This window comes from Cebidichthys violaceus, unplaced genomic scaffold, assembly GCF_023349555.1.
Source record: "Cebidichthys violaceus isolate CVI_PGR_0920_01 unplaced genomic scaffold, fCebVio1.0.p SCAF_59, whole genome shotgun sequence".
NCBI classification, from domain to species: Eukaryota; Metazoa; Chordata; class Actinopteri; order Perciformes; family Stichaeidae; genus Cebidichthys; species Cebidichthys violaceus.
Window position 1 is genome coordinate 790,001 of NW_027176805.1, and position 12,011 is coordinate 802,011.

General features: G+C 46.3%; 1 protein-coding gene across 4 annotated transcripts in view; it reads left to right on the forward strand.

Annotated features, from left to right (window-relative positions):
* tjp2a (tight junction protein 2a (zona occludens 2)) overlaps positions 1-11,970 on the forward strand; it is a 30,558-nt gene extending 18,588 nt beyond the window's left edge. For all 4 annotated transcript variants that reach the window (XM_068732435.1, XM_068732436.1, XM_068732434.1 and 1 more), the window contains 22 exons: positions 755-879; positions 1,084-1,186; positions 1,470-2,280; positions 2,417-2,520; positions 2,810-2,963; positions 4,158-4,269; positions 4,651-4,781; positions 4,875-4,959; positions 5,117-5,267; positions 5,474-5,582; positions 5,907-6,126; positions 6,235-6,422; positions 6,528-6,623; positions 6,786-6,865; positions 6,942-7,152; positions 7,444-7,544; positions 7,724-7,945; positions 8,108-8,215; positions 8,547-8,744; positions 9,203-9,280; positions 9,831-9,916; positions 10,029-11,970. In XM_068732435.1, coding sequence (XP_068588536.1) covers positions 755-879; positions 1,084-1,186; positions 1,470-2,280; positions 2,417-2,520; positions 2,810-2,963; positions 4,158-4,269; positions 4,651-4,781; positions 4,875-4,959; positions 5,117-5,267; positions 5,474-5,582; positions 5,907-6,126; positions 6,235-6,422; positions 6,528-6,623; positions 6,786-6,865; positions 6,942-7,152; positions 7,444-7,544; positions 7,724-7,945; positions 8,108-8,215; positions 8,547-8,744; positions 9,203-9,280; positions 9,831-9,916; positions 10,029-10,179 — 3,624 coding nt within the window. In that variant the 3' untranslated portion in view covers positions 10,180-11,970. The remainder of the gene's footprint in view (positions 1-754; positions 880-1,083; positions 1,187-1,469; positions 2,281-2,416; positions 2,521-2,809; positions 2,964-4,157; positions 4,270-4,650; positions 4,782-4,874; positions 4,960-5,116; positions 5,268-5,473; positions 5,583-5,906; positions 6,127-6,234; positions 6,423-6,527; positions 6,624-6,785; positions 6,866-6,941; positions 7,153-7,443; positions 7,545-7,723; positions 7,946-8,107; positions 8,216-8,546; positions 8,745-9,202; positions 9,281-9,830; positions 9,917-10,028) is intronic.
* Positions 11,971-12,011: the final 41 nt, after the last annotated feature.

A 12,011-nucleotide genomic window follows, 5' to 3' on the forward strand; every position in this document is an offset into this window, starting at 1 on the left:
TTTGACTTCCAACAGTCAACACGTCAACCCAAACCCACGTCTTGCATCATGAAAAGTGGACATTCTGGAGAAGTCTGGCAGCAGCAGTTTCCAGTTTTTCTTCAATGTATATAATTCTTCATGAAATATTTTGATAAGAGGAAGTAATTCTTTTTTTAAGACTGTTATATCAGAGGTAAAGAGACTGTTGACGTATTCTTCTCCTATGTGCCTTCATCCTCGCCTCTGTAGGTTTGCCCACTTCCTCCCTCCCTCTGCCTCCAAGGCCATCTGCTAGACACACTGGTGAATTGTATGGGTTTTTTTAAAAAAAAATTTAGATACAGATGGAAGGGAGGGGATAAAGAGACAGGGTCATGAAATCTCTGACCTAATCTCATCTGGGCGAAGTGGAGCGGTGGCAGGTGGAGGCATTGTAAGCTCAAAATACGTTTCCACAGGAATCTTTAAAAACGGAGGTGTTTGACAAAGAAAATCCCTCCTTTTTAAAAAAAAAAACAAAAAACACTGCAGTGAATGCAAACACGGACGTGTAGGCTGCTGCACTGCTGCAGTCATACATGACTCCAGAACGCACAGCTGTAATCACAATCCCTTTAATCACCATGTACAATACAGCCATGATAATGCACTGTGAGCTGACACACACCACAGGGATTACAGGACCACTCACACACACACACACTCACCGTGACACAGAATAGATAGAGGCGCCACATGATTTACATGTTTACATTTTTTTTTTTGTTCTCAGGATCCGAAGATGGGCTTTGGCATCGCAGTGTCGGGGGGGCGAGACAACCCGAATGACGATAGCGGAGAGACGTCCATCGTGGTGTCCGACGTCCTGCAGGGAGGACCTGCTGACGGCTTCTTGTTGTGCGTACCGTTGTTTGCTCGTGATTTAGTATGAAAACTCCACACAGCACGCTCAGAAAACATTTGCAGACTGTAAAGAAGTTTAAATATGAAAATGTATGGATTCAAGTTATGTCTTCCATCCACATTTAGCAGCCTGAGAACACCCAAAATAGCAGTTTTTTTGCATGTAGCATTAGCTCATATCAATGTGTTTGTGTTCAGTGAGAATGACCGAGTGATCCAGGTGAACGCCATCCCCATGGAGGGAGCCCTCCACTCCTTCGCTGTCCAGACCCTCAGGAAGTGTGGCAAAGTGGCAAAAATTGTAAGTGAAGCTTATTCTCCCTTTTGTTGCATGCAAGTGTTCGTGTGTGTGTGTGTGTGTGTGTGTGTGTGTGTGTGTGTGTGTGTGTGTGTGTGTGTGTGTGTGTGTGTGTGTGTGTGTGTGTGTGTGTGTGTGTGTGTGTGTAACTGGAGGGGAAATATAATCACATGTATTGCTTCGCCTCTCCTTGTATTTCTTCTCTGTCCCTCCACTTCTCAGGTAGTGCTAAAGTGACCTCTGACCTTTTTGTTTTTATTGAATAAAAGTCTTGTTTAATCAACAGACAGTCAAGAGGCCCAGGAAGGTTCCAGTAAATATGCTGAACCGCCCCCCGTCACCTGACGACAGAGTCTTTAACAACGACTACAATGAAGATTACAACTACGAGCAGGACCGCCGCAGTGTGTACAGCGGCCGCAGTGGAGGCGGGCGGGACCACAGCCCGGAGAGGGAGCGAGGCGGGGGAGGCTACACGGATTCTGGCTACCAAACACGGGAGCGCGACTACGACCGGGACTACGACCGGGACTACGACCGGCGGGACCGCGGCAGGAGCACGGAGAGAGACCTGAGCCCGGACCGGCAGTACAGGAGAGATGGCAGCAAAGGTCGCACCTTGGACAGAGAACGCAGCCCGGATCGCCCCTACAAGGGCGACTACAGCCCGGACAGAAGGTACCGCAGCGAGCGCACGTTAGACAGAGGCCACAGTCCCGATCGGCGCTACCGCAGCGAGCGAGCCCTCGACCGGGAGGTCAGCCCAGACAGACGCTACCGCAGCGAGCGAACGCTGGACCGCACCAACAGCCCAGACCTGCGCTACGGACGCGAGAGCCACAGCCCGGCGCGAGGCCGGGGGCGCGAGCGCAGCTTCGAGCGAGGACGCGAGCGCAGCTTCGAGCGAGGACGCGAGCGCATCCCCAGTGACCCGAGGAAGTTCGAGGAGCCGATGAAGAGGAGCGGGAGCAGGGACCGTCTGGAGCGTTCGCCGTCACCCGCCGCCATGCCCATTCCTCTGGCCCGCCCCGCCCGGGACATGGAGCCACTGGAGAAACCCATGAATGTGCTGCTGCTGAAGAACCGGCCTAACGAAGGTGAGAGACTGATGAATAGTTGGTACTAAAACAGGTAATACGTTTTTTAGCCTACTACTAAAGCTAGGTGTCTTTTATGTATAGATGGTTTATGTGTTATTATACAAAGGTGATTATTTTCTACCATTTTTTCCAGAGTATGGCCTTCGTCTTGGCAGTCAGCTCTTCATCAAAGAGATGACTAGCACAGGACTGGCCTGCAGAGATGGGAACCTGCAGGAAGGGGACATTATATTAAAGGTAGGGTCGAGGTTTTTCTTCAAAGTGCAGATTGAGAACACGCTTTGTGTCACAATAGAATTGTATATCAAATTTGAACTTGTGTGGGGGTTGGATGTGGTTATTTGGAATGCTGTGTATCTTATTTGAAAACTAAATCAAAATACAGGAAGATTTCTTTCATGTTCTTGTTTTGTGGAGGTTTCAAACCTCTCATCAGTCTCTCTCCATAACAATTCTGTTTGATTACATAACTGCATTGCTTCTTTGTGGTTAGTGCAGTGATCTCCTCTCTCCCTCTCTCTGTCAGATTAACGGTACGGCGACCGAAAACCTGTCGCTCACCGACGCAGGGAAGCTGATCGAGAAGTCCCGCGGGAAGCTGCAGCTCGTGGTGCAGAGAGACAAGCAGCAAGTGCTGATCCGAGTCCCCCCGATGGTCGACAGCGACTCTGAGCTCGATGGTGAGAGACACTCGAAACTGAAAAGCAGCCGGTCCTATCCGTCGTAAAGGCGAACCTCGCGAGTGGCTGCCCTCAGCATATATAAACCCGCTGCGTACAAACGTCATACGAATCAACTGTAGAAACGTTGCTGTTGTTGTTGTTGTATTTATCCATCAAACTTGTTTTCCCTTCATAAAATAAAAGTTTTACTCACACATCAGTTTTTAGTTTTATTTAAAAGTGTGCAAATATTTAAAGAAGTAGTTCTAGCACTATGAGCTAAGCAGAGATTCACCAAACTACCATCATTATTGTTTTCTACCGTCACGATTACGCACTCTTTTATACCTGGTTTTACTGTCACATGACCAGATGGTGTGCTGTGATTGGTCAGTACCAATCTAGACAAGTGGTGTGAGTGGATTGTTCACTGACCAAATGTTTGCGGGGGGGGGGTTGGATAGCCGGAAGACTTGTGACCCACTTTGTCTGGTTTTGGTGTGTGTGTGTGTGTGTGTGTGTGTGTGTGTGTGTGTGTGTGTGTGTGTGTGTGTGTGTGTGTGGGTGGGTGGGTGGGTGGGTGGGTGGGTGGGTGGGTGGGTGTGTGTGTGTGAGAAAGTGCTCACTCGCCTCAGGCAGGGTGATCTAATCCCCCATCATAATCTGCTATTGGAGAGAATTTCATTAATTTTAGGTCGGCACCGCAGCAGCCGTTCAGCTCTCTGTGAAGGCCTCTGAGAACAATAGGGGCTGATTGTGTTGCGTGAGGAGTTTTCAGCTCTGCGAGGTCCAAATCACCTGAAGTGCATCTACTTAATTTTGATTCGTAATGGATTGTTGTGCTTCGTTAATCATGTCACGCTAAAATACACGGAGATGCAATCTGGACTGTTTTTCCTTGGAGCCGATACTACATGTAATTACTGGGCGTACTCCACTTTGTAGTGATATGACCTTCATTTGAGTGTGTGTGTGTGTGTGTGTGTGTGTGTGTGTGTGTGTGTGTGTGTGTGTGTGTGTGTGTGTGTGTGTGTGTGTGTGTGTGTGTGTTCCCTGACCTGTAGGCCATTTGAATTGTGTGAAAGCCTCAAAAACGCAGGTGCATTGAGGAGAAATTAAACCCAAATGCCTCATGGACACTTAAGTCTTCAGTTCAGAAAGGATGCTTTATTTGTGTTAAATATTCAATGTGTTTGTTGTTGTGTTTTGCAGACATCTCCGAGATCGAGTCGTACCGCTCCTACTCTCCTCAGGATGACAGGCGGCCCCACCACTCCGACCTCTCCTCGCACTCCTCCAACGAGAGGCTTAGAGAGAAGCCTAGGTAAGCCGTCATTAATTCTTGAGCCATGAGAAGTATTTATTCCCCCCCCCCACGCAAGAATTGAACTGCTTGATTCTAGTGGTTTGTTATGATCAAAGCCCCAAAGAGTCCGCTAAGATATCCCCAGTGATTGTGTTATCTGTGTGTTGCTTAATACACCAGGGAAATCAGGACAATGCAGGATTATGTTGATTTGTGTTTCATGAAGCTTAGCCAATCACATTAAAAAAAAAATGACAGTGGTGATAATTATGAATTTTTTATCTTGGATTTTATTGAGGGGGAATTTCTCTGCAATGACTAAGCGCTATAATGTTTGATTTGTTTGTGTATTTCTGTGTATATCCTATCAGAGTTTAACCATATGTTGTGAATTACCAGAGAGGACCCACCGAACAGACTGGCAAAAATGGGCGCCATGCCAACACCATTCAGAGTGCCCGACAGGGCTGTAGAAGACACGCCCCCTTTGCAGGCAGAGAGGGAGGAGCCACGGTCAGAAACTCTACCAGGTACACAAGTGTCTCCTTCTGAGTATATAGTACTTTGATCGTTGACCGGCTTTGAGAGATTATGTAAAAAAAAATATGAATATGTTTCTTCAGTGCCAGCAGTAACCGTAGCACCGAGGGTTCATGCTGCTCATAAGGTGCCAATGAAGCCCAGCATAGAGGACCAGGACGTTTATGGGTCAGTATATCGCAAATGGTTCTTCAGTTGTTTTTTAGACCACACTGTTAAATCAGCTCTCTCTGGGTTCTTACACTAGAGACCCATAGCTATTGCACATGAAATGATCTCTTCCGTTTAAATATATGTATAATAAGTTCTTTCTTTCCCCGGCCAGGCCGAACACAGTGATGGTGCGATTCCACAAAGGGGACAGCGTGGGTATGAGGCTGGCAGGAGGAAACGATGTGGGCATCTTCATCGCTGGCGTTCAGGATGACAGCGCAGCTGAGCAGGAGGGTCTCCGCACAGGAGACCAGATCATGAAGGTGACACTTCTTTTATTCCACATTAATTGATTAATAACCCACATTTCGGATCCCGATTAGACTCTGAGCATGTTGTAGGCACCAACTAGTGAACAGCACTGCAAACAAAGAGTCAAAATGAAGTATCCTATCTGCTGGTCTTGTTGTATTTAAGTCTTTTCTACACTACACCGCTCTCTCTAATGTTTTTTTCTGGTCTGTTTCAGGTGAACAACATGGACTTCCGGGGCATGGTGCGTGAGGATGCCGTCCTCTACCTCCTGGAGATTCCCAAAGGAGAAGATGTCACCATTCTTGCTCAAAGCAAACCTGAAGGTACTGGGCTGCGTGGGTAATGGCTGCTAGGGGCGGTGATGTATAGAATATACTGTAATGGGGCTTGTTGTACATGACCAGGCACAGCAAAACCAAAGTGGACACACTGGAGCTTAGGTGTTGTCTGTTTAGTAAAACAAACATATGCTAGATTTTTGGATCATTTTAAAGAGATACACCATGAAGATATAGAAAGGCAGTGGACCCAGAACTGTGGGAGAGGTTGAGGTTTAGTTTTGTGGATCTTACCTTGTGACACTCAGTGAGTGGACGTATCCAGAATGACAGGATTGTCTTTTTTTTCCCGTTTGTGTTCTGTTTCAGTGTACAAGGACATTTTAGCATCTGGCAGAGGTGATACTTTCTTCATCAGGACCCACTTTGAGTTCGAGAAGGAGGCTCCTCAGAGCCTTGCTTTCACCAGAGGAGAGATCTTCAAAGTGACGGACACACTTTATGATGGCAAACTTGGCAACTGGCTGGCAATCCGCTCTGACAAAGACAACCAGTTGCGGGAGAAAGGAATCATCCCCAACAAGAGCAGGTGTGTGCGGGCTTGTGGTGGTTATGAATGTAGGGTTGAGTGTTTTGTTAAATGAATCGCCATGATACGTGATGCCGACTAAAGCTCTTTTTTTATTTCATCTCACAGAGCAGAGCAAATGTCCAACGTCCAGAATGCTGCTCGGGTGGCATCGGGCAACGACAGAGGAGACTTCTGGAGGCTGAGAGGTCAAAGGGCGGCGAAGAAGAAAGACCTGCGCAAGAGCCGAGAGGACCTGAGTGCAGCTCCAGTCACCACCAAATTCCCTGCATACGAGAGGGTGGTCTTACGTGAAGGTAAAAAAGTGATCCCCTGGTCACTCTGCAGTTTCACACAAATATATATTTGGTGTGTTTTCTCTGTCTACTTGGGACTAAATATGTATTCTGTTGCATGTCCAGCTGGTTTCAGGAGGCCTGTGGTGATATTTGGGCCCATTTCCGATGCAGTGAATGAAAAACTGGGCAACGACATGCCGGGCGAGTTCGTCGTCGCCAGTAAGTGCTCACCTCATCAGCTGTTCATTGAAGTTGTTTTCAATTTTGCTGTGTTGTGTAACGTACAGTATATAGTGAAACTAGTTAGTATTGGAAGTATTTTAGGGGGATAGATTATTGCGCATCATTCTGAATTGTGAATATGTTTCCTCCTCCTCTCAGAAACGGAGCCCAAGGACGCAGGAACTGAGAAATCCTCCGGAGTGGTGAGGCTGAACACCATCAGACAAATCATTGAGCAGGTATGGGACACGAGAGAAAAGAAAAGTAGTTATCTGGAAACACTGCTGGATCATCTAACACTCACTTTGTCCTCAGGACCGTCACGCTCTGCTGGACGTGACTCCCAAAGCCGTGGACACTCTGAACTACACCCAGTGGTATCCCATCGTCATCTTCCTGAACCCCGACAGCAAGCAAGGAGTCAAGACCATGAGGAACCGCCTCGTGCCCGGATCCACCCGCAGCGCACGCAAACTGTACGAGCAGGCCGTCAAGCTGAAGAAGACCTGCTCGCACCTTTTCACTGGTAGGGTCTACTATTAGAGTGGCTGTCCTAATGTTACGAGGTGCTGTACATGGACTAATCAAGGTTACAGATTTCATTTTGATGTACAAATGATGCATGATTTAAGAAATGATGGAAGGATCCTGTAGCGATCGCACCTCTTCTTTCCTTCTGGATGTGAGGACTGTTGTAACTGAAGAGTACTCCGGTGGCTCATTAACGATTCACCCGGATTAACTGACACATTGTTCGGGATTCTTGGGCTAACTTTGTGTCGTCGTCTTTTTTTTTTTTTTTTTTTCTTCCCTTCAGCGACTGTTGACCTGAACTCGGCCAATGACGCGTGGTACGGCAGCGTGAAAGATTCAATCCAGGAGCAGCAGGACAGAGCTGTGTGGGTGTGCGAGGGCAAGGTGGGTCTAACTATCCGTGTGAGCGAAACACTGCCGCGGGCTATTCTTAAAAGTTTACATCGGGGCTCCAACAATAGACTTTAGAAATGGTAACAAAAATGAACTTCGCCACGTGTGTGGGTGTGAGTTATAGTGCATCCAGTTTGAGGTTGCATCGTTACCTTTTTTTTCCTCCTCAGTTGGACGGTTCGGAGGAGGACCTGGATCTCCACGACGACCGCATGTCCTACCTGTCGGCGATGAGCGACTACCTGAGCATGGACAGCCGGCTCACCAGCGACTACGAAGACACGGCGGACGAGGGCGGGGCTTACACTGACAACGAGCTGGACGAGCCGCTGGACGAGCCCCAGCCGGTGTCTGCCATCGGTCGATCATCAGAGCCCGTGCTGCCAGACGAGGTGGGAAGGCCCAATGAAATACTGCGCAGTGTATATGCTGTAGGTGGGGCATAATCCATAATCTTACCCTGTCAACCCCTCCCTGTGTGTGTGTGTGTGTGTGTGTGTGTGTGTGTGTGTGTGTGCGTGCGTGCATGTGCGTGTGCGTGCGTGTGTGTGTAGAAACCTCATCCTGAACCCCGGGCTCGAATGAGGAGGTCAGGGAGCAGAGAGATGCTGAACAGAGAGCCCAGCCCTCCCCTCCCTCCTTTTGTCCCCGAACCTCCCAAGGTGAGCTCCTCCCCCTCCTCCCTCCCCATTCACTGTAAACCACTCTACCGACACTTAATGAGTAATAACTTCAACACTTCATTTTTATTTTTATCTCACTGATAATGGCTGTGACACATTGCTGAACCTGAACTGGAAAATCAATGTCATTCCAAGATGAAGAAGAAGCCTGAAAAACTGAATCGTACTGATAAAAACAGGAACAGGATTTGAGGAGGTGTTGTAATTTGAGGGAGCGTGGCGCTGAAGCAGACCGTCCTCACCAGAACCCCGTCTCTGGCCGCTAAATACAGGTTTTCAGAATATCTCAAACTGTCCTTTCCTGTGACAGGTGCGGGCTCAGACTCGGACTGACTCATCCCGGAGCTATGACTCACACTCCAGCAGCACCATCAGCAGCGATGCGGTGGTAAACAAGCCCCTCCCCCCTCCTGTGGCCCTGAAGCCCACCGTCCCACGTCAGAGCCAGCCGTCAGAGGAGCGGAGCCCGGGGGACGAGGACCCCGCCAACAAATCCTTCCAGGGCAAGGTCAGTGTTATCATGCTGCACTTTTATGACCAACAGAGTAGGTAACTTAAGCAACACATTCCTCTTCTGATTTATTAAATCTCAAACATCCCTTCTAAGTAATACTCTGAAAATGCTGGATGAGCCAGGAAAATGTCAATGTTTTTTCTGAGGCTTTGACTCAGTTATTAAATGATTATTTATTTCATTTTCTTCCTCTTTCATTGCTTCTAATATGAAATAGAAAATGGGTGATCAGGTAACTGCATATGTCTGCATTCCTGTTGAATGTTTGAAGCCCTCCTTTTAAAATTCCATCATTACTCATCGTCTGTTGTAATGGTGTTCTGTCATCTTCATTTCATTAAGTTACACTGAAATGTTTCTTTGTCAGTCATTTTTATATGAGTCATGCCACGTGTGCTGTGTCTATTTATCATATGAAATGGAACATTAATTAATATTGATTCATCTCCTAGATTAAAGCTTTTGAGAAAATGGACCATCTGGCCCGAGCTCAGAGGATCCTGGAGCTGCAAGAGGCAGAAAATGCAAGAGTGAGTATTGTTTTTATTCATATTACGGCCTGAAGTATGACGAGGGTAGAGACAGAATCAGAGTAGCTCTGCCCTGATCCTTGCTGTCGTTTCAGTCTTATCATAATACAGTACACATTTACTGCCGTCAAATTATATTATGAATCTACCTCTCAAGTGCATATTGTAGTTCTTTCTGTCTACTCCTCTCTGATATTTCAGAACTATTATTAAAAAAAAAAAAAAATCTGCTATTATTTCCTCTGGAATTACTGATATTGTTGAAAAACGCCACATTGACATGTTGGGCAAAAGTAACCAAGGGGGAGGGGCTTACTGAAGGGTTGATTGACCTGCTTGTAGACTAGCCTGAACTCAAACCTTCCTCCCGGCCCGCATGGACTTGTTCGCCGAGTGTTCACAAACGCACCAAAGATTGCTACAGAGGCAATGGTCAGACAGAGAACTTCTCATGAGGGTTTTACGGACTGATTTTTCCGTGAAATATGGTGAATGATGAGAACTACCCGGTTAGCGCTACCTCTGATCTGGCTCTTCTCTCTCTGCACAGTTGGAAATCGCCCAGAAGCATCCAGACATCTACGCCGTCCCGGTGAAACTGCCAAAACCCAACCTCAACCGTCCTCAGCCAATAGGGTGAGAGCATCACTCTTCACAGTAAAAACACAACACAGTTTATTAAAATGATGTATTCATATGAAAGGAAAAGCTAAACTGCTGGATCGTTGCGGTCTCTCTCTGTGATCAGTTCAAGCTCCAATCCCGAGCAGGCCTCCAGGCAGCCGTACTCCGAGTCCAGAGGACACGATGAGGATGAGGCGGAGTACCGCAGACAGCTGGCCGACCAGACCAAGAGAGGCTACTACAACCCTCAGAGATACAACGACACTGAGCTGTAGGCTGAGGAACCTCCACTGCACACGGCTGCATCCCTCCCACATCATCGCTGCAACAGTGTATTTTGGCAAATTTACCGTCCTAAACGAAAACTCTCCTTTTTCTCAGATATTTCAGTGTATATATATTGTTTTGATGGTGTCTGAAGAGGATTTATTTCTCCCCCATTACACTAACACCTAGCCCCCGTTTTTATCTCATGCATTACCTTTGCATTTGAGTCAGAGCTAAGCACGTTTAGCCCAGATGAATAGCCCAGGAGGTTGTTAAACTGCACCTTTTCTGTAGTTTTAGAATCACTAGTGCCGTCCCAAGCGCTGTCTGTTTGGAGCGGGCCTGTTGTTTGGCCCCTAGAGAACTTTGGAAAGGAACAATATTGTAAATAGACAAATTGAGCAAGGTCATATGGCCAGCTACCATCTTTGTGTTTTTTTTAATCAGAAAAGAGTGTTTCAAGGATTCTGGGTTTGCCTTCAGAACAGCGGTAGGTGTTGTTGGATGATCTTTTTGGGCTTTTCAAAGATGGCCAGCTTTCTTTTTTTTTTCTTCAGAAAAACAGATGCTTACCTCTGTTACTGCAATGTCATGGCACTGGAGCTACAACCATGAAAACACCAAACCATATATATATGGCACTGTAGATTATGTACAATATTTAGACTTTTTTTTTACATCCAATACTGTGACCCTCCACACCATCAACTAGCTTGTTTTTTTTAGGCATTCTCATACCATGTAAATATCAAACTGTCAGGATGAGTTTATACACACAGAATGCTGCAGGGAAGACCGACCCGGACGTTAGCGTCTCACTGGTTCCCTTCACTAAAAGCCAATGGGGTTAATTTATCCAACGTTTAAATCTCTTACGCTTGTGTTAACTACAGACTTTATTTCAGACACGTCACCAAAAACACAATCGAATCCCCATCGACTGTGAGCCGAGGGAACCAGAAGTGTGACTATGCTGACTAGTTTCCAGGATTCATTCCTGAAGCGCTCTGTAGGCGTTTGTCTTCCTCTTCTCATCACTCTCCTGCCGAGTCTTCTCTGATTCATATTATGTATAGATTTTACACTGTAATATGTGTGGGAGGCAGCATTTTTACAAGTGCCTTGTAGCTCTAATGTAAGTTTGGAGACAACTATTAACAGACAGCGTAAGGGTCTTAAGTGGACCTACTGAACAGATATTTTGAGTACATTTGTTCTGTATCGTCAAAACTGACGAAATACAAGTTGCAAATTGAATCAGCTGGAAACTGTCCCGACTGTTTCAGTTTCCCTTTTATTGGCCATTTGGTACAGAGGCACATTGTCTTCACCAAAGAAGAATTCTGGAGATGCAAAGTTGCAATTAAGAGATGCAGAAGGATCTCATAAATGCAACATCTGTATTTCATACTTTTAAAATAAATTACAACATCTGGAAGCATTTCTGTATTTAACTCAACCAGGTTAAATGGTGTCACAGATTTCCCTGGTAAAATGTTCAGATGGTGAATTTTTAAGGTTTGGATATAAGGGGCGCAGCACAACACTCATAATGTATGTTTGTCCTTATTAGCTTCTTGCCACCAGAGACAATTCAACTCATTGCATATGTGTTTTTCTATTGGATACACACTGAACTCAGTCAAGTCTTTGTACACAGGAGCATGTGGTGATGACAATCATGTGGGCGTGTCAGTTTAAATGTTAGTTTGTGATTCTCTTTTTTTTTAGTTTGTGATCTCCTTCGTGTTACAGGACAGACTCTTGGTAAATTCAAATAAATAAATCGCTTTTTTACATTTTTCTCAACTGTTTTTTTGTGAGCGTCAGGTTTGTAGTG